This window comes from Mustelus asterias, chromosome 22, assembly GCF_964213995.1.
Source record: "Mustelus asterias chromosome 22, sMusAst1.hap1.1, whole genome shotgun sequence".
Classification (NCBI taxonomy): domain Eukaryota; kingdom Metazoa; phylum Chordata; class Chondrichthyes; order Carcharhiniformes; family Triakidae; genus Mustelus; species Mustelus asterias.
Window position 1 is genome coordinate 61,938,200 of NC_135822.1, and position 22,775 is coordinate 61,960,974.

General features: G+C 45.2%; 1 protein-coding gene and 1 non-coding gene across 2 annotated transcripts in view; both read right to left on the bottom strand.

The window, feature by feature from the left end:
• The window catches only part of ido1 (indoleamine 2,3-dioxygenase 1), a 44,090-nt gene extending 31,687 nt beyond the window's left edge, over nt 1–12,403 (bottom strand). Inside the window, exons 1-3 of the mRNA XM_078239380.1 lie at nt 12,155–12,403; nt 9,226–9,321; nt 1,319–1,438 (exon numbers count right to left, since the gene is read on the bottom strand). Of these exons, the coding sequence (XP_078095506.1) occupies nt 1,319–1,438; nt 9,226–9,321; nt 12,155–12,250 (312 nt within the window). The 5' untranslated portion in view covers nt 12,251–12,403. The remainder of the gene's footprint in view (nt 1–1,318; nt 1,439–9,225; nt 9,322–12,154) is intronic.
• An 8,455-nt stretch (nt 12,404–20,858) lies between these two features.
• On the bottom strand, nt 20,859–21,058 carry LOC144510294 (U2 spliceosomal RNA). Its single transcript, XR_013500604.1, has one exon. It is a non-coding gene; the product is annotated as a U2 spliceosomal RNA (small nuclear RNA).
• Between the last annotated feature and the right edge of the window lie 1,717 nt (nt 21,059–22,775).

Consider the following 22,775-nt stretch of genomic DNA (forward strand, 5'->3'; position numbering starts at 1 on the left):
ACCAAGATCAAGCTATCCCACTCCCTATCATCCTGGTGTGCTCCATGTGCCTATCCAATAACCGCTTAAATGTTGCTAAAGTGTCTGACTCCAATATATAACCATTCCATCTGGGTCAAAATCTTGGATCTCCACCCCCCCACTTCTCCCCCACTCTAAGAGCAGTGGGTGTACCTACACCCCATAAATTCAAGAACCACCACTCGCCACCACCTTCTCAAGGGCAATTAGGGATGGGCAATACAATTGCCAGCAATGTCCACAACCCATGAAAATAATTTTTAAAAATCATATAGAGCTGCCCTACGATCATGATGGAGGGGAAAGCAATTTCTTCCAGCATTTTACAACTGAACCGCTTGTTCATTAAGAATCAACCACAATATTTGGAATGTGAGTCATTAAAAGATCAGGCCTAAGTTGAGGTAAGCGGATTTCCTTCTGCTTCATAGGAGTGACTCTATTGGATTTATCTCGCAATCTGGCAGCTTTCATGATTGATTTTCATTACGTTATTCCACAAATTATTATTTTTAGAACTTGACATACTGTGAATCCTTATCTCCAGTTTGCTAGCTCAACCTCAGCAATATTCCTGCTGTGTAAATTTGTGTTCGCAGTAATTGCAATGTCTCTCAAGTTATTGAACAGATCTTGATGTTCTCATCACGAATGAGGAAACTGTGCCTAAAATTGTTCTTTTCAAATTCTCATTTGCACAAGATTGAAACAGGGTAAACCAACAAGAGCTAATCAAGATTAATTTTCCTGGGAACTACTGATGAAGCAAAACTATCTTATAAGATGTACAAGTCTTATTGTACAAAGCTGATGATAATGTGTTGGAGTGTGTTGGAGGGCAAAAACCATTGTACGGCTTAGTTGTAGGTTATTAACTTGCACCTCCCTGCATGTGAGTTTGAAATCTTGTCAGTGAAGGTGTTGCACAGAGGACAAGCGCTGTCTGGGCCAACATTCACTCTTAAACTACCCTTCCATATCTCCCTTCAGCCTGAAAGGGCATGACATTTTGAAATAGCTCTGAGTAGATCACTGACCTATTCTTCTGTCCAGAGAAAACAAGGCAATTGTTAAATAGATATTAAGTATGAAAATAGAAAATGGAAGGCATGGCGAGTAAAGCAGATATTCATACAAATTTTGCTTCATCCATTTTCTAATTTTCTGACAAGAGCTCTATTTAAGGTTCAAAAAGTTGAATTAGATATTTGAAAGATTATGAAATGGTTTCACTGTCAGATCTGACCATTAAGTAGCTTTCAATTTGCATCGTAACATGGGACACATGCATTCAAACCTTTGCAATGTTGTGTTCTCCCTCCTGCCACACGTAGCCCATTGTAATAAAGCTGAGTGCCATGTGTGCCAACCGTAGCTGTTTATGCCCAATTAGAAAACCTGTGCTCAGAAGTTGCATCTGTTGAACCAAAAAGAGGAGAAATATAATTCAAGGGTTGTACTGGAATTTACTCCACCACACCTCAGCCTGCAGTTTTTGGTCCAGTTCCCCTGCCCCCTATTGCCAGTTTGCACCATGCCCTTCTGGCAATCCATCAGTATCTACTTACGAGTGGACTTGCACACTGAGTGTGAACAGGCAATTGACTGAAAGGGATCGAAGATAAAATTTCTTCTGTCCTCATTTCAATGTCTGTGTACGTGTACTGGACAACAGGTTTCACTGGCTAGAAATCAGGAGTGAAAACCAAGCTAATTTTGTTCATCTGGGACAATTAAACAATGGTTACTTGCAGCATCCCCAGATATCGTACAAGACCAGTGGGTCCCAAGTTTAATTTCCACGTAACTGATGGTAGGAGGGATAAGCAAGAGGGGTTTTCATGCTTCTGGGCTAGGAAAGGGAAAAATCAGCCATTGATCCCACTCCTGGTCCTTATACAGTAATACCAGCTGACAAACATGATTGCTGGGTCAAGATAGGAATCCTCCATTCTGATGTTCCACGAATAGCTTCCCTCCACCCCACTACACACACACACACACACACACACATACACACATGTATTGACACACACACACACACACACACATGTATTGACACACACACATGTATTGACACACACACACACATGTATTCACACACACACACATGTATTCACACACACACACACACACACGTTTTCAGTGGGAGAGCACATATAATATGAGGGATGGTTAGCTGACTGCTTTCCCCACCACCCCCAACCCATTGTCCATAATATGATGGATGAGTGGGTCCCAAATTGGAAGCTTTCCACCATTTTTAACTAAATAATTAATGAACAATTGTTACAAGGCCACTTGATCCATATTTCACACTGCCCATGCAACAAAATGGTTGGCATGGGCTAGGGGTATAGTATCCACTTTTGAAAAACAAATTGGTAAAGGTGCCTCCATCAGAGGCACCCCCTCCCCCTAAGATGTTGCCCCTCCCAGTAACCCCATCTGGTGTTCCAACAATCCCTCCATCACCCCCTCCAGCCTCCCACCCATCATCCCTCCAGCCTTCCCCTTCAAACTCCCTCCCGACCACCTCCAGCCTCCCGACTCCCTACCAGCCACCCCTCACCCACCATAGCCTCCACCTTTCCAGCTCCCCCGCAGCCCCCTCTCCAGAGTCTCCCAACCCTCCCTACAGACTTCCATCTCTCCATATTCCCCCATGCCTCTCCAGACTAATAGTCCATGCTTTCCCTCAGATTTTTCTGCCCTCCACACCCCCCACCCCATCACACTCACCCCACTCTCCCCTCACCCACCCAGTCTCACCTCAAATCTCCACTCCCCCCTCAACTCCCCAATCTCTTCACCCTTCCACACTTTCCCATTCCTCTCACATTCCCCCATCCCTCCCACACTGATCTACACCCCTTGCTGCAATATCCCTCAGTACCCCTCTCCAGATTCTCTTCCCACCAACAATCTCATCCCGACACGCTGCCACCAACTCCCACTTCAGCTACCCCCCACTACCCCACTCCAGGCTCCCCCACCACTTCCTTCGAGACACCAATCCACAATTATTTCTCCAGCCCATCCCAACTTCCCTGCAGACCATTCCCCTTCAACCTCCAGACTTCCTGCACCCCCCTCCAGAAACCCCAGACTCCACCTCTCCTCTCCAGACTTGATACCCCCCACCACTCCACTCCAGAACCTCCGCAGCCCGCATCACCCTCCTCCAGATTCCCCCACCAGACTTCCCCACAACTCCCTCCCTAGTCTCGCCCACCACCCTCCTCCAGACTCATTGCCCCCCACCACCCCACTCCAGACTCTCTGCAGCCCGCATCACCCTCCTCCAGATGCCCCCACCAGGCTCCCCCACAAATCCCTCCCTAGCTCCCCCACCTCCCTTCTCCAGACATCCACCCACCACCAGCCCCCCACCCTCCAGCAACCACCTCCAGATTCTTCCCTCCCCACCACACCCCCACCATCTCTTTCTCCATACCCCTCACCACCCCCTTCAGAACCCATCCCACTCATCCCTCAGACCCCCTCGCCCAGCACCCATTCCAGTCTCTCTCTACCAGTCCTGTCCAACCCTCCCCACTCCAGAACCCCACCATCACACCCCTTCAGACTCCAACTCAATCACACCTCCTCCCCACCAACCCCTCCAGACTTTCTCCTCTCTCTCATAGAATCCCAATAGTGCAGGAGGAGGCCATTTGGTCCATCGAGCCTGCACAATCCCACCCAGGCCCTATCCTCATAACCCCACGTATTTACATTGCTAATCTCCCTGACACTAAGGGGCAAGTTAGCATGGCCAATCCATCTAACCCGCACATCTTTGGAGTGTGGGAGGAAACCGGAGCACCCGGTGGAAACCCACGCAGACACGGGGAGAATGTGCAAACTCTACACAGACAGTGACCCGAGGCCGGAATTGAACCCGGATCCCTGGCACTGTGAGGCAGCAGTGCTAACCCACTGTGCAACCGTGCCTCTCCAGCAACACGTCCCCCCCAGACTCTCCCTACTACTGTCCTCCCTCCAGATTCTCTCCCCGCCACTCCAGACTCCCCCACGGCACCCATTGAAAGGAACTTCTACCCTTTTGAACATGAATAGGGAGAAGAGCTGTGCCCAATCAAAATAAATTCTTCCTGTCCTGTCTGAAAACGCGTAACTTGACACTTGAATTGAGTATTGTCTAAAATGACACACTTCACCTCCATTCCACAGATCAGACAGTTCCCTGTAGATTCATGCAGACATTCACATCACCTCCATCACAGAGATAAGAAAACTAAGATTAAATGTGATAAAATATTTCGTGTATCAGCAGCAATTAATGTTTTTAAACTGCCTTTTTAAACTTAACTCAATTTAATTAATACATGTCCCATTTCTGCTGCCAAGACAAATGTGACAAAACAACCTACTTCTGTGGACAGAATGTCAAGTACTTTCAATGCAAATTGTCTCCTTTTCTTACCCAATGGCCAAGAAGAAATTTCCATTTAAATTCATGATCTCTTCCTGCATTTAAATCTGATAGTTTGGTCTGCATTTTCACGGAATTAGATTGACGAGGGACGTTTTTAAGAAGAGCGGGCATGTCCCAATTCTGGGATTCTTGATTTTGGGATTCCTGATCCCATTCCCGGGCAGACTAATTTTTGGGAGCACCTTTAAAGGGTGCGACTGCTTTCTGTCAGAACGCATCCCGCACTCCTGATTTGACAGGCTCCATTGTGGAACATGTCCTACTGCTCTGCAAGTTGCATGGCGTCAGGCCAGGTTTTTAAAGACTTGTGATTCACGACCCCTTAGTGGTGTCACTCGAGAGGATGCACCCCAGTGTGAATGGGGGTGGGGGAACATTATAAAGGGTAAGTTCAAAAGTCGCACGGCAAAATGGCTTTAGACAGGACAGAAGGGGAAACAAAGGGGGTGGGGGAACTGCATTGCTAATTAGAGAGCACATCACAACTGTGTTGAGGGCGGACACATTGGAGGGATCTTGTAGTGAGGCATTATGGGTGGAGCTCAGGGATAGGAAGGGTGAAATCACAATGTTGGGAGTGTACTATAGACCTCCCAACAGCCCGCAGGAGACAGAGGAGCAGTTGTGTAGTCAGATCCTGAAAAGGTGTGAAAAAAGAAGTTCCCCCATATTGACTGGGACTCCCTTAGAGCCAGGGGCTCGGTTAGAGAGCAATTTGTGGGATGTGTCCAGGAGGGCTTTTTGACACAGTACGTTGACAATCCAACCAGGGAGAGGGGCCATACTAGACTTGGTATTGGGGAATGAGCCAGTGATGTTTCAGTGGGGTAGTATTTTGGATCTACTGACCATAATTCCATAAGATTTTGGACAGTCATGGGAAAGGACAAGAGTGCCCCGTAGGTGAAGGTGCTTAATTGGGATAGGGCCTATTACATCCAAATTAGACAGGAACTGGGGAATGTGGATGGGAAGCGGCTATTTGAGGGCAAATCCACGTCTGACATGTGGGAGGCTATTAAAGGCCAGTGGGATTCTGGGTGGGCTGGGTAGATGGATACATAAGAACATAATGTAAGGGACTGAGAAAAATGGGGATTTGTGGGGAAGGCATTTACAAGTGTTCTTTGTCCCTTGTGGGTTTCAGTGTCCTGTTTGCTGAACAGGATGCTGTTTGTTGAGTGATGTGGGCTGGGGCCAATCAGATTGCTCTGGGGGCGGGAAGAAAAAAAGGGGCCAGGAAGTGAAGCAGCGAGGGAGTGTGCGGAGGGAGATGGCCACGTTTTGAAGAGGAGCTTTTCCCAGGCAGTGAGAGGCACCCAGGCGTCCTCCCGTCTGTTCTTTTCATGACTGCCGAGGAGGACAGCCTTCAGCGCGCTGGACCTACGTTGCTGCACGGATAGCTCGAGGCACCTCTGCCTCCTGCGGCATCATCTTCCACACATGTGTCTCTTCTGGACTGTGTGTGTGTGTCGTGAGTAACTGGTGGGGACTATACAATCCAACTGGAACAGTATCTACAAGTGTGTTACTGAGGACGAGGTTCCCCATGTGTGCACCAACGGATGGGCCCCAACGGTTATAGATCAGAGCTCTTGGTGATGTTGTGAACATTTTTTTTAGGGTTGAAACTGTTTGGTGGGAAGATCTTCGGTTTGGGATTCTTTACCTGTTGTATGTCTGTTAATTATATTTGTTATTAAATTTATTTTTGTTATTCCAATTCCAGTACTGACATTTATGGGTAAACAGGAAATTAGCCAAATCAACATCAACCGCGAGGAATTCGGGATCCTGTTGATTGAATATTTAAATAGTCGCCCCATATAGTGATCAGCAGGGGGTTACAATAAGAACTAGGAGCAGGAGTAGGCCATCTGGCCCCTCGAGCCTGCTCCACCATTCAATAAGATCATGGCTGATCTTTTCGTGGACTCAGCTCCACTTACCCGCCCGCTCACCATAACCCTTAATTCCTTTACTGTTCAAAAATTTATCCTTGCCTTAAAAACATTCAATGAGGTAGCCTCAACTGCTCCACTGGGCAGGGAAATCCAGAGATTCACAACCCTTTGTGTGAAGAAGTTCCTCCTCAACTCAGTCCGAAATCTGCTCCCCCTTATTTTGAGGCCATGCCCCCCAATTCTAGTTTCACCTGCCAGTAGAAACAACTTCCCTGCTTCTATCTTATCTATTCCCTTCATATCATATATGTTTCTATAAGATCTCCCCTCATTCTTCTGAATTCCAATGAGTATAGCCCCAGTCTACTCAGTCTCTCCTCATAAGCCAACCCTCTCAACTCCGGAATCAACCCAGTGAATCTCCTAGTCCTGGCTTGGTCATACAAGACAGAATGTAGCGGTGGGAGGGTGTTTTTCAGAATGGGGATCTGCAGCTAGTGGTGTTCCACAGGGATCAATGCTGGGACCTCTGTTTTTGTAGTACACATAAATGATCTGGAGGAAAATATGGGTAATCTGATTTGTAAGTTTGCAGATGACACAAAGATTGGTGGAGTTGCTGATAGTGCCAGGGATTGTCAGAGGATCCAACAGGATATATATAGATAGATTGGAGATTTGGGCACAGAAATGGCAGATGGACTTTAATCCAGACAAATGCGAGGTGATGCATTTTGGAGGATCAAATTTAGATGTGAATTATACTGTAAATGGCAGAACCCTTAGGAACATTAACACACAGAGGGATCTGGGCGCGCAGTTCCAAAGTTCCCTAAAGGTGGCATCACAGGTGGCCAAGGTGATTAAGAAGGCACATGGCATACTTTCCTTCATTGACTGGGGCATGAGTACAAGAGTTGGGAAATCCTCGTGCAGCTATATAAAACCTTGTGCTGCATTTGAAGTATTGCATGCAGTTCTGATCGCCACACTACCAGAAGGACGTGGAAGCTTTGGACAGAATGCAAAGAAGGTTCACCAGGATGTTGCCTGGTCTCGAGGATGTTGACTATGAGGAGAGGTTGAATAAACTAGGATTGTTTTCACTGGAAAGACTGAGGGGAGACCTGATAGAGGTCTGCAGAATTATGAGGCATTGACAGGATGGATAGTCAGAGGCTTTCCCCACGGTGGAAATGTCAATTACAAGGGGGCACAGGTTCAAGGTGAGAGGGGGAAAGTTTAAGGGAGGTGTGCGGGGGAAGTTTTTCACGCAGAGAGTCATGGGTGCCTGGAACACGCTGCCGAGGAGGTGGTGGAAGCAGGCACATTAACAACATTTAAGAGGCATCTGGATGGGTGCATGAATAGGGAGGGAATAGAGAGATACGGACCGAGTAAGGGCAGTTTGTTTTGTTTAGCTAAGGCTTCATGATCGGCCCGCGCTTGGTGGGCCAAAGGGCCTGTTTCTGTGCTGTATGTTTCTTTGTTCTTTCTGGCACTGTGGCGTGCTTTTCCAACAATGCTCCTCAGCACCTGGAAACCCTTTGGCTGCCTCCACAGTTCTTCCCGGATTGACTAGCCAAACCCCAGCTTGCATCCAGCCCCAGCAATAAAGTTCCATCCTTCAAGGCATTTTCTTTCAGGTGGGGCAGGCCAAGCTGGGAATTTTCCTGACTTCCCTATCTGCCTTGTGGATGGAAATCCAGGTATTTATGTCAAGAAAGAAGTCGAACTCGTAAATTGCATTCAAGTTATATGCCATAATTTAAGCATTAAAACTTACAACTGTAGCATGATGTAGAACAGAAGGAGGTCATCCAGTCTATCACACCTATGTCAGTTCTTTGGTAGAGCTATCCAGTTAATCCCATTCTGCTGTTTTTGGTCCTGTAAATTTATTCCCTCCAAATTTTCCTCTTTTGAATGTGTTTCCAATATCCTTTCAGGCTGAGCCTTTTTAAAATCCACAATCAAAGTTTTGATCACGGCTGCGAATATCTCCCTTTGGCTTGGGATTAGATTTTTGATGAATAACCCTCTTGTGAGGCACAGTGGGACAGTTTGCGATGTTGTAGGTGCGCTACAAATGCAAGTAGTTGTTATTGTATCTGAACTCATCTGAAATGAGTTCAGACTTGAGTATCATGCATGATGTAAATGACAAAAAGCATCACCAGGATTTGGCAGTTAAAATAACTGGCTTTCCACCATCTGGTAACATAGGCACGGGCGCAATTTAAAATTTCCTTGCATGTCAACTTGGACAATGAATATCAATCATTATTTTGTCTGAAGAGAATATTTCAAAGTGGCTAGGACAGGGCTATAGGGTAAAGCACAGTTGACACATTTGAAATTGCCCCCAAATATGCTCCTTATCGGCAGAGAACATTCCAGGGGTGAGAATCACAGAGGATCATAAGTAGATCATACAGCCTCTCAAGCCTATATCCCCAGATGGTGTAAAGCCAGTTGTTTTAACTGCCAAATCCTACTGATGCTTTACATCGATTGCTCAATACTCAAATTGGACAAGATTTGCATCGTTCGGAGTGGCAAAATTGCTACCCATGAACCTTCCATAGTGCACAGCATATCTCATCAATCCCACTGGTGCGTAGAAACAAAATTAAATATTTCTTTCTTTAAGCACAGATTTCGGGTGAGTTCAGATATAATAACATACATAAAGCACAGTTGGTAATATTTCTGACAGCAGTAAAATAAAGTTGAAGCATTGAACTAACACATAAGAAGTACATTGGCTTAGATACTATTTTTTTCCTACACTATACACCATTCATGCATTAAAAGTGTGGTAAATGAAGAACCTACATTATTCACTGCGCATCGAAGCTGATGGTATTCGATCAGATGAGTTAAGCTGTTTGCAATTTCCATCCAAGGTTTGTAGAATTTTGGGAGGTCGGACTGTTAAGAAAATTTAATTCACCAAGTGAGCTTAATGTAAATTTTGTAGAGCTTGGATCAACAAAACATTAATTTGTGTAGTGGAAAACAAAGCCCCCCAAGTATTCTTTTCTAATTACTCTCATCCCTTAATTTCCGAACTGCCGCTAGATAAATTTATGCCACTGTTCCACAGACTAACTTAACAAACGTTAAATTATTGCCGTTCTTATATTGGAGCAAAAATGTTAATTGAAATGCTGAGAATGGTTCATTTCACTTCAAGACAAATTATAAGCTTTTGGGCGGCATGGTGGCACAGTGGTTAGCACTGTTGCTTCACAGCGCCAGGGACCCAGGATCGCATTCCCGGCTTGTCTGTGTGGAGTTTGCACGTTCTCCCTGTGTCTACGTGGGTTTCCTCCGGGTGCCCCGGTTTCCTCCCACAGTCCGGAAGACGTGCTGGTTAGGTGTATTGGCCGTGCTAAATTTTCCCTCAGTGTACCCGAACAGGCACCAGATTGTGGCGACAAGGAGATTTTCACAGTAACTTCATTGCAGTATTAATGCCTTACTTGTGACTAATTAATAAACTTTACTTTTATTGTATTCACTTTGATTCTGAACATGTCAGTTCCAGCATCAAAAAATAGATTTTGTTTGTTTGAACAGTTTATTTGGCATAATGGAGGAGGGATTTATTGGAGGTACTCCTGAGGAATCAAAACCAAGTAAGTTGAGTCAAACTGCATCAGGGCTCCCTTTGTCAGTCGGTAGTTGAGATCTGGACTACACTGCCTGAAAAGGTGATGCAGGCAGATTCAATCATAGCTTTTAAAAAATAATTGGATGAGCACATTGATCAATCGAGCAAAGACTAGTTTGTATGCAAGAACAAATAGGCTTTTATTAGCAAAAGACTTGGAGCACACCCATGCCGATGAACTGGTCCAGACTGAGGCAGGGGGGTGGGGAGCAGTCGCCTTTATACCTGGACCGGGGGTGGGGGGGGGGGGGGGGGGGGTGGTCTCGGGCCGGGCTGGCAGGGATGTGTCCAGGCATGTCACATATACAGGTAATAAGCTAACAGTGGTTTACCACACACCCAAAGAGCAGAAAATTGCAGGACCAATTGAAAAGGGCAAGGCTGTAAGACAAGGTTAAATTTCTCTTGCACAGAGTGGGCATGATCCCGATGGGCCAGACTCCTCTGAGGCATTTATTCTCTGAGACTATAGACTGTCAAAATGTACATCTGTGGAATTATAGTATACCTGTTTCTTGAGCAAAACAGTCACTTATAAATGGATCTAACAAAGGAGGTGAAAATGCATGCTTGAAGGCATGCCACATAGGAAATATTATGTAATTAAAACTTGCCTCAAAATATGTGGTGTGAATGGGAAAAAAAAGCAAAATTATTATTTTGGAAATTTTGCATGTGCCTGGAGTTCTGACCGCAGTTGACTTTGAAACTCCAACTGAAGAGCATAGCATTGGCAGCAGTACAGATATCGATTTTTTTTTTCCAAAAAATGACATGGATAGCTTAATGGCAAAATATTTTCAGTATGGGGCAGATCAGGGAAGTGTGGCACCTTTGATTTCAAACTGTATTTCAAACTTAAAATATCATTTAACAGTTGACATTTCAGGAAGTTAAAAATCATAGAATTGTTACCGCACAGAAAGATGTCTTTCGGCCCATTGATTCCATCCCAGCTGCCTGTAAAAGCAATCCAGATAGTCGCCCTCCCATCCCTACTCTTAGCCCTACAATTTCCTTTCCTTTTCATCCTTAGCTAATTTCAATTTCAAAGTCATGATTGATACTGCCTCCCCCACTACACGCTTTGGCAGTGCATTACAAATCTTCACAACTTGCTATGTCGAAAAGTTTTCTTTCCCCATAGAATTATAGAATAGTTAAAGGAGGCCATCTGGCCCATTGTGACTCTACTAGCCCTCTGAAAGAAGAATACACCTCATTTTCTTACTTTACGAATCTTCTTGTCCTCTGGTTCTCGACCCTTTCTCGAATGGGAACGGCTACCCTCTATCAACTCTGTCTGGACTACTCATAGTTTTTGAACACCTCTACCAAATATCATCTCCAAATTAAGAAAATGCTGGAAAATCTCAACAGGTCTGACAGCATCTGTGGAGCGAGAATAGAGCTAAGATTTTGAGTCTGGATCACCCATCGCCAAACTCGAAACGTAGGCTCTGTTCTCTCTCCACAGCTGCTGTCAGATCTGCTGAGATTTTCCAGCATTTTCTGGTTTTGCTTCAGATTCCAGTATCCGCTGTGATTTGCTTTGATCTCATCTCCAACTTCCTTGTTTTGAGGAGAACATTTCTCAAATTCTTCAATTTATCTATACTTTATCCCTGAAACCGTTTCTGAAAATCTTTTCTGTACTTTCCCTAAGGTTTTTGCGTCCTCCTGAAAGTCCAGTGCCCAGAACGGAACGCAATACTTCCATTGTGACAGAACCAGTGTTTTATAGAGTGATTTAATGGGTTCAACACAATCTCCTTGCTTTTGTCCTCTTCTTAAAGTCATATTAAAGTAAAAATTTCCTGGTAAGTTAAATTCTCAATGTGAACGACCTGTCTCTAAATTCAGCTCCTGACTAATAAACTAGAACACTTTGGAAGCGTGCAAAAAAAAAACACATTTCTTTCAACTTTACCTGTTCTCATGACTGCTAAATCTCAGGAAGAAAATTCTGCATATTATTATTTTTAAAAAGTGCTTCTTCCATTGCACACTGAAAGTCTGCGTATCAGATGGAAGTGAAGCATGAATTTCAATTCAATATTTGACAGTAGTAGAAAAACAAATACATACCAATGGATCTGGTAAAACAAATCCCCACTCTTTAGAGATATGAAATTCATCCAGATTCATGTAACTTGTGCCTCTCGCCGCCTTTTCTTTGTTCATTGCTTGACTAAAAATGGTGATATTTCTTGAGTAAAAGATACTTGTTCAGCAACGTTGGAATATTCAAATTGCAAGTCTCGTTTTCAGATCCGTTCTAACCTCAGGCAGAGCAGTCAGCAGCACACATAACAAAGTGGAATGAACATTGGACTTTATATCTAGAATTGGCTGCTTTAAATGGCCTTTTGAATGGTCAATGTGCATGTCATTTCATGGGCAATCTTGAAGCTTCCTGAAATGACTGGCTGAAATGTAAATTTCACTTAGGGGCGGTAACCATTTGGCCTATTGGGATAGCCAAATGACGTTTACTTTTTCAGGAGACAGATTAAATCAAATGGTCCACAAGATAAAAAAGTAGAACTAAGTCAGCTGCATCCAATAGAAGGGACACGAAGTACACACAATTGTTTACCTGTATTTTGTCTGATTCATTATATCCATAAGATCAAATATGTCTGTCTATCTTCAGAAAGTAAGAAGCTTAACAACACCAGGTTAAAGTCCAACAGGTTTATTTGGTAGCAAAAGCCACATTTCAAAGTCATGATTGATACTGCCTCCCCCAGTACACGCTTTGGCAGAGCATTACAAATCTTCACAGCTTGCTATGTAGAAAAGTTTTTTCCCCCATAGAATTATAGAATAGTTAAAGGAGGCCATTTGGCCCATTGTGTGGCTTTTGCTACCAAATAAACCTGTTGGACTTTAACCTGGTGTTGTTACACTTCGTACTGTGTTTACCCTAGTCCAACGCCGGCGTCTCCACATCATATCTTCAGAAAGTCAGACCCGAGCAAAAGCATGAATAAAACCGCTAAGAGGTCGGTTTTCTGTAACTTTTTCCCCAAAAGTGTCTTTTACAGGTTTGTCCAATCTTTTCGCTCGTCAGTGCCACATTCGTATATTTTCTCACTCAACAGGCCTCAGAAAGATAAGGTTTGACGCAAAAGTAAACTGAATTCCAAAACAAATTTGAGGTTTTAATGCAAGAAACAATTGCTGAGCAAAACAGCTCTGTCTTAACAATAAATTAAGTTAAAGAAAGAGTAAGTCATAGAATAACCAGAGTGTGAGTGGGTGCGTCTGTGTTTTAGTGTATGGTGGGAAGAATTAGTGAGAAACCGGAGACTGGGCATAAGGCAGACTCACACTCAACCCCATACACGCAGGTATTCACCCACCCCCACATTCACTGCCCTTCCTCCCACACACACAGCCTCTCACCTCCCCATCCTCCCACACTCACCTCCCCATCCCCCCACACTAACCCACTCACCTCCCCATCCCCCCACACTCACCTGCCCATCCCCCCACACTAACCCACTCACCTCCCCATCCCCCCACACTCACCTGCCAATCCCCCCACACTCACCTCCCCATCCCCCCACACTAACCCACTCACCACCCCATCCCCCCACACTCACCTGCCAATCCCCCCACGCTCACGTCCCCATCCCCCCACACTCACCTGCCAATCCCCCCACACTCACCTCCCCATCCCCCCACACTCACCTCCCCATCCCCCCACACTAACCCACTCACCTCCCCATCCCCCCACACTCACCTGCCAATCCCCCCACACTCACCTCCCCATCCCCCCACACTCACCTGCCAATCCCCCCACACTCACCTCCCCATCCCCCCACACTCACCTGCCAATCCCCCACACTCACCTCCCCATCCCCCCACACTCACCTGCCAATCCCCCCACACTCACCTCCCCATCCCCCCACACTAACCCACTCACCTCCCCATCCCCCCACACTCACCTGCCAATCCCCCCACACTAACCCACTCAGCTGCCCATCCCCACATACTCACCCACTCACCTGCCCATCCCCCCACACTCACTCACCCCCACACACACTGTCCATCCCTCCACACATTCACCCACTCACCTGCCCACCCCCCCAGACACACCCACACTCACCCACTTACCTGCCCATCCCTCCACACATTCACCCACTCACCTGCCCAACCCCCCCAGACACACCCACTTACTTGCCAATCCCCCACACTCACCCACTCACCTGCCCATCTCCCCCACACTCACCCACTCACCCCCTCATATTCACCCACCACCTGCGGATCCACAAGAGATGGGTGAGATCCTAAATGAATATTTCTCATCAGTATTTACTGTTGAGAAAAGCATGAACGTTAGGGAACTTGGGGAAATAAATAGTGATGTCTTGAGGAGTGTACATATTACAGAGAAGGAGGCGCTGGAAGTCTTAAAGCGCATCAAGGTAGATAAATCTGCGGGACCTGATGAGGTATATCCCAGGACGTTGTGGGAGGCTAGGGAGGAAATTGCGGGTCCCCTAGCTGAGATATTTGAATCATCGATAGTCATGGGTGAGGTGCCTGAAGATTGGAGAGTGGCAAATGTTGTGCCTTTGTTTAAGAAGGGCTGCAGGGAAAAGCCTGGGAACTACAAGCCAGTGAGTCTCACGTCTGTGGTGGGTAAATTGTTGGAAGGTATTTTGAGAGACAGGATTTACAAGTATTTAGAGATGCAAGGACTGATTAGGGACAGTCAGCATGGCTTTGTGAGTGGAAAATCATGTCTCACAAATTTAATAGAGTTTTTTGAAGGAGTAACCAAGAAGGTAGATGAGGACAGTGCAGTTGATGTTGTCTACATGGACTTTAGCAAGGCCTTTGACAAGGTGCCGCATGGTAGGTTGTTGCATCAGGTTAAATCTCACGGGATCCAGGGTGAGGTATCTAAATGGATACAAAATTGGCTTCTTGGCAGAAGCCAGAGGGTGGTTGTAGAGAGTTGTTTTTCAAACTGGAGGCCTGTGACCAGCGGTGTGCCTCAGGGATCAGTGCTGGGCCCACTGTTATTTTTCATTTATATTAATGATTTGGATGAGAATATAGGAGGCATGGTTAGTAAGTTTGCAAATGACACCAAGATTGGTGGCATAGTGGACAGTGAAGAAAGTTATCTCCAATTGCAGCGGGATCTTGATCAATTGAGCCAGTGGGCTGACGAATGGCAGATGGAGTTTAATTTAGACAAATGCGAGGTGATACATTTTGGGTGATTGAACCAGGGCAGGACTTACTCAGTTAATGGTAGGGCGTTGGGGAGAGTTACAGAACAAAGAGATCTAGGGGTACATGTTCATAGCTCCTTGAAAGTGGAGTCACAGGTGGACAGAGTGGTGAAGAAGGCATTCGGTATGCTTGGTTTCATCGGTCAGAACATTGAATACAGGAGTTGGGACATCTTGTTAAAGTTGTACAAGACATTGGTGAGGCCAACTTGGAATGCTGTGTGCAATTCTGGTCACCCTATTATAGAAAGGATATTATTAAATTAGAAAGTGTGCAGAGAAGATTTACTAGGATGCTACCAGGACTTGATGGATTGAGTTATAAGGAGAGGCTGAATAGACTGGGACTTTTCTCTCTGGAGCGTAGGAGGCTGAGGGGTGACCTTCTCGAGGTCTATAAAATAATGAGGGGCATACACAAGGTAGATAGTCAATATCTTTTCCCAAAGGTAGGGGAGTCTAAAACTAGAGGGCATAGGTTTGAGGTGAGAGGGGAGAGATACAAAAGTGTCCAGAGGGGCAATTTTTTCACACAGAGGGTGGTGAGTGTCTGGAACAAGCTGCCAGAGGTAGTAGTCGAGGCCGGTACAATTTTATCATTTTAAAAGCATTTAGATAGTTACATGGGTACGATGGGTATAGAGGGATATGGGCCAAATGCGGGCAATTGGGATTAGTTTAGGGGTTTAAAAAAAAGGCGGCATGGACAAGTTGGGCCGAAGGGCCTGTTTCCATACTGTCAACCTCTATGACTCTATGACTCACCTGCCCATCCCCACACACTCACCCACGCACTCGCCCATTCCCACTCACTCACTCGCTGCCCATCCCCCCACACTCACTCACTGACCACCCCCGCACATTCACCCACTCACCTGCCCATCCCCACACATTCCCATAAACATACACATTCACAATCACTCACTCCCATGCACATATTCACACTCATTCATTTGCATAACTTGCCACGGTGTATCTTCCCTGGGTCCCCCAAAATCTTCACCCTTCTGGGGCCCACCAAACCTATGGCCTCCCAGACCCCAACACGACTTCCCAGACCCTGACTGCAACCTGCTCTCCCAGGCTCTGAATGGAACTCACTCTCATAGAATCCCATTCGGCCCATCGAGTCTGCACTGACCACAATCCCACTATCCCCTATCCCTGTAGCCCAATGTATTTACCCTGATATTACCCTGGCAAAGAAAGAGGCAATTTACCATGGCCAATCAACCTAACCCGCACATTTTTGGACTGTGGGATGAAACCAGAGCACCCGGAGGAAACCTACTCCACTCCTTGGACTTTGGGTCAGATGTACCTGAAGCTTCCTGGGCTTCAGCCACACCACTGCTTCATTTCCCTCGGCCTGGCATTTCTCGGTAGATTAACTACAGTGTTCAGTGCTCGTCCAATCAAATACTGTTCTACACCATCATTTGTTGCTGATAGGCATATTTAGCCTATCAGAAGCAAAAATGAAAAGAACTTGCCTGTGATTGGAGGAGCAGCTCCAAGAACAATTTTCCATTGAAATCTACCTGTTTGACTGGAATTGTGAAGTCTCATACTCACATCAGCTGTTCAACTCTGACAGGTATTTCACCCAAATAGATTCATGGCCTGGATCGTCCAAACAGTAGCAGCAGTAATCATCAGATTGGTATTTTGCTCTAAAATTTACTCAGCCAGACACTGCCTTCATTTCTACTCATCTTCCGAGCTTGGTACCATAGAAATCTGCAGTGAATCTTGGGGAACTTCATTGGAGCAGAATAGACTCAGGGAAGATAGGCCAGGGACCTGGGTTCAATTTTGGCCTTGAAGGCAACTCCAAAACGTGTGGAGTTTGTACGTTCTCCCTGTGTCTGTGTGGGTTTCCTCCCACAGTCCAAAGATGTGCAAGTTAGGTGGATTGGCGATGCCAAATTGCCCGTTAGTGTCCCAAGATGTGTAGGTTAGGGGAATTAGCGGGGCAAACGTGTGAGGTTACAGGGATAGGGCCCGGGTGGGATCCTCTGCTGAAAAGTCGATGCAGACCTGATGGGCCAAATGACCCCCTGCTGCACTGTACAGATTCCATCATTCTATGACTCTGTGACTCTCACCCTTTTTACGGTAGTATCTGCCACATAGTTAAGTTTAAATGTCAATGAGTCGTTGGGTGAGTAAATGGTCGATGGTATTGGGTAGATGGGAAGGGTAGGCAGGTCGGTGGGTGATGTGGTAAGTGGGTTGAAGATAAGTCTGGACTGGGGTGTGTGGGGGAGGGTGGTGGGTGGGGGTGGGGGTGGGGGGGGGGGGGAAGGGGGGGAGATGGAAAGGCAAGGTAAATCAGAGCAAAACAGGATAGCCAGTTGGTTCAAGTCAGGAAGGCAGTTGTGGGAAGAGATAGTTGGGTGGTTGGGGAGTGATGGGGCGGGGGGTGGTCAGTTGTGTTGTTTCCTGGTTTTAGTCTGTATCTGGGTAACTGTACAGCTAAATACCATGGAACTGTTCAAAGTCTCTGAATCTTAACTCAGAGACATTCGTGGAGGTTCCCGGGGAGCAGTGGAATTGTCCATTGGAAGTTTAAACTTCCCAGGCAATTTCCACCTAAGTCCACAGATTAGGATTTGATTTGATTTGATTTATTATCGTCACATGTATTAACATACGGTGAAAAGTATTGTTTCTTGTGCGCTATACAGACAAAGCATACCGTTCGTAGAGAAGGAAATGAGAGAGTGCAGAATGTAGTGTTACAGTCATAGCTAGGATGTAGAGAAAGATCAACTTAATGCAAGGTAAGTCCATTCAAAAGTCTGACAGCAGCAGGGAAGAAGCTGTTCTTGAGTCAGTTGGTACGTGACCTCAGATTTTTATATCTTTTTCCCGATGGAAGAAGGTGGAAGAGAGAATGTCCGGGGTGTGTGGGGTCCTTCATTATGCTGGCTGCTTTGCTGAGGCAGCGGGAAGTGTAGACAGAGTCAATGGACGGGAGGCTGGTTTGCGTGATGGATTGGGCTACATTCACGACCTTTTGTAGTTCCTTGCGGTCTTGGGCAGAGCAGGAGCCATACCAAGCTGTGATACAACCAGAAAGAATGCTTTCTATGGTGCATCTGTAAAAATTGCTGAGAGTCGTAGCTGACATGCCGAATTTCCTTAATGTTTTGAGAAAGTAGAGGCGTTGGTGGGCTTTCTGAAGTCGATGACAATCTGCTTTGTTTTGTTGACATTGAGGGAGAGATTATTGTTGCCGAACCAGTTCACCAGATTCTCCATCTCATTCCTGTCCTCTGTCTCGTCATTGTTTGAGATCCGACCCACTACAGTGGTGTTGTCAGCAAACTTGAAAATCGAATTGGAGGGGAATTTGGCCGCACAGTCATAGGTGTATAAGGAGTATAGTAGGGGGCTGAGAACACAATCTTGTCTGCACTGGGAGCAAAAAAAAGAAATCAGCCTCTCACTTTAATCTTACGTTGCAGCAGCTGATCAGTAGCCTTGCAGAATATAACACTTCAGGTACAGATCCAGGAACCTGTTAAGCTAGTTGAACGTTTCAGCCTCAACCAGGCAGTAAATTCCAGATCCCATCACCCTTTGGAAGGTAATCCTTCTACCAATCACCTTCAACCTATGCCCCCGATAGTGGAACCCTCAGCTTGGGGAAACAAATCTTTCCTGTCAAGGCCCCTCATAATGTTGTACACCTTAATTAGGTTACTTTTAATTAGCTTCCTCTATTCTAAGGGAAACAATCCGAGCCTATCCAATCTCTCCTCAAAGCTACAGTTTATCAAGCCCTGGCAACATTCCTTCTCTACCAACTCCAGAGCAATTAAGTTTTTCCTGTAATGTGGTGACCAGAACACAAAACTCCAGCTCAGTCCTAAGCAGCATTTTGTACAGTTCCAGCGCTACATCCCTGCTTTTGTATTCAGTACCTCATTCAGTAAACAAAAGCACTCCGTTTGCTTTCTTTAATGCCTTATCCGCCTGTGTTGCTACCTTCAGGGATCTGTGGACTTTCACTCCCACATCTCTCACTGCCTCTACCCCTCTCCATATCCTCCCATTTACTGTGTATTGCCTTTCTTTGTTTGCCCTCCCCAAATGCAATACCTCACACTCCTCTGGATTGAATTCCATTTGCCACTTTTCCGCCCACTCAACCAACCCGTTAACATATTTCTGGAGACGACAGCTATCCTCTTCACTCGTGACATGGCCTATATTTGTGCAAATTTCCCAATCATGCTTCACACATTTAAGGCCAAGTTATTTATACGTACAACAAACAGGGCCCCAACCCTGAACCCTGTGGAACACCACTGGAATCTGCTTTTGATTCACAAAATCATCAATCAACCGACCCTTTGTATCTTGTGGATTAATGTTTGATCTAACTTGCCACTTTTCCCTGTATTCCATGGAATTTCACTGTATTGACTAATCTGCCATGTGGAACCTTGTCAAGCACCTTACTAAAATCCATGTAGACAGCATCCACTGCACTACCCTCATCAATCCTATGTTACTTCCACAATTTGATTAAGTTGGAAGATGTGATCTTCCCCTAACTTAATGCGAGAAATCCCTGTGCCAAAGGGGTATATGTATCCTGTTTCTCGGAATTGATTCCAATGATTTGCCCACCACCAAAGTCAGACTGGCCAACCTATAATTTTCTAGCCCATTCCTCTCACCATTATAAATTATGGGTAAATGATAGGTGCAAAAGATCCCAAAACACCATTCAGAGAAGTGTAGGAACTTCTCCCAGTGTTTGCCCAACACCATCAAAAACAAATGATCTGGTCATTGATTCATTTGACGTTGGTGGAAACTTCTTTATGCATAGCTTGGCTGCTGCATTTCTTTACTTGAGAGTTGACTGCACAAAGTTTCCATCCCTCCCATCCTCTTGTACCTCACCTCTAGCGAGGATTAGGAAATAATCCTTGAAGCATTCACTATTCCCTCCATGGCTTCCTTTATCTGGTGTGTTGCCATCGTCAAAATGATGTCCAGTATGGGCTATGCTGAAGGCCTGTGCATGTGGTGTGCACATCCCCTCTCATCCTAAACTCCAGTAAGTCCAAGCCTAAACTGTTTAATCTCTCCTCATATGTCAACTCTTTCATCCCTGGAATCAATAGTATCTATAGTGGCACAATACTGTTCTGAATTTTGCAGCCCAAATATTTGTTTCCTTAGATTGAACCAGAATTTTTGTTTCAATCCAATGCAATTTGTGGCAACAATCTTTCTGTGTTGCTGATAGTGCCATTTTGCATATATGTGTATTTAACTAGAAATGAATAGTTTAGGGCCATAATACATACCAATAACCAAGGTTATTAATTAACCAGAAATATCACGATAGAAAATACTTATGAAGTTACAAACCAATTGTAAGAAACACCTTTATATTTGAGTTTTGCTTTGTTTTGTTTTTTATTTCAATTCAATCAAATCAAGTCCAATTCAGAGTCTCAACAAGTTGAGACATTCCCGATCCAAGCTGACAAGACAGGGCGCTCATCTCCTTGATCTACATGATCCAAGCTGATTGGAGTAGGCATAGCTCCTCCTCCAAGGCTTGATCTCATTTGCATCTTAGCCAAAAGACCGAGATGCCGCTTTTAAAAATGGCTTCAAATGAAGCTAAAATGTAACCTAATGACTTCAACCAAAACACAGCATGTCGATACTACACTTGATCTGAGCCAAAAGGCCGAGAAGTTTTGCATTGTTCATTCCCAGGATCTGCACAATTTGTTCTGGAGATTGAGTTGTATTTAGTGAAGCCCCTCAGCTGTTTCCTTGTATTGAACTCTGCAGTCTACTATTGTTTCAGTTTTAAAGACAGGCGACACTATTGTGGTCAAGGTTACATATTACGGCGCCCTTTTACACTGTCCCCTTGTTCTAAAAATAGCTTCCATAATGATTGTCTGCTAGTGGCCATGGACTGCCTTGGTTAAATTTTGTTAGCGACTGTTGCAAAGAACAATAGCAATTGGAAAGCTTTAAGTATTTTAAATTCAAATTTTAAAATTAAATCAGTTCATATATGTCTATCTCTATATGTTAATATAAAAATCACCCAGATTGTTGAATATCAAGAGTTTAAAATGCAGCAAATAACTTTTAAAAACCACTTGAGGGGACAGACAGGGCCTTAGTCTAACAGTTCATCAAAAATATAGCACCTGTGACAATGCAGCATCTCGGTCCACATAAGCGTTGGTTTTTCCATTCTTGCATGCAAGTCTTTGAAAGGAACTCGAACCCATAGGAACATAGGAATTAGGATCAGGAGTAGGCAATTCAGTCCTTCGAGCCTGCTCCGCCATTCAATCAGATCGTGGCTGATCTCTCCCTGGTCTCAGATCCACCTCCCCACCTGTTCCTCAAATCCCTTTGACCCATTTTCGAAAAATCAGAAATGTATCTATCTCCTTCTTGAAACCAATGATTCAAACTCTACCGCGCTATGGGGCGAGTTCCACAAATTCACCACCCTCCATGAGAAGTAGTTCTTCCTCATGTTTTAAATCTACCACTTCTCAGCCTATACCTGTGACCTCTTTTTCTAGATTTCCCTACAAGAGAAAACATTTGGTCTACATTTACTTTATCAATCCCTTTTAGTATTTTATATATTTCGATCAGATCCCCTTTCATCCTTCTAAACTCCACCGAGTACAAGCCCAACCTGTTTAATCTCTCCTCATACGTCAACCCTTTCATCCCCGTAATCAATCTGGTGAACCTCCTCTTCAATGCCACCACATCCTTCCTCACATGAGACTAAAACTGGACACAACACTCCAGATGTGGTCGCACCAACACCCTATACAATTGCAACTCCAGCCCTTTTGCAAGAAATGGTAACATTCCATTTGCATTTTTATTGCGTGCTGTACCGGCATGGGGCAGCACGGTGGCACAGTGCTTAGCACTGCTGCCTCACAGTGCTAGGGACCCGGGTTCGATTCCCGGCTTCAGTCACTGTCTGTGTGGAGTTTGCACATTCGCCCCGTGTCTGCGTGGATTTCGTCCGGGTGCTCCGGTTTCCTCCCACACTCCAAAGATGTGTGCGACAGATTGATTGGCTATGCTAAATTGCCACTTAGTGTCAGGGGGACTAGCTAGGGTAAATGCATAGGGTTATTGGGATGGGGCCTGGGTGGGATTCCAGTTGGTGCAGACTCGATGGGGCTGAATGGCCTCCTTCTGCACTGTATGATTCTATACCTACTTTCTGTGATTCACGAACATAGAAACTTGCATTGGCTCCAGGTTAAGCAATACTTCCATGGACTCACCGATTCCTCTCTTTGTTAATATCCAATCCCACAACCCTCCAAAATATCTATCCTAATCTAATTCTGACCTCCTCAGCAATCCTAATTTTAAATGCTCTGCCTATGGTGGCCACTTTGGAATTACATCCCTAA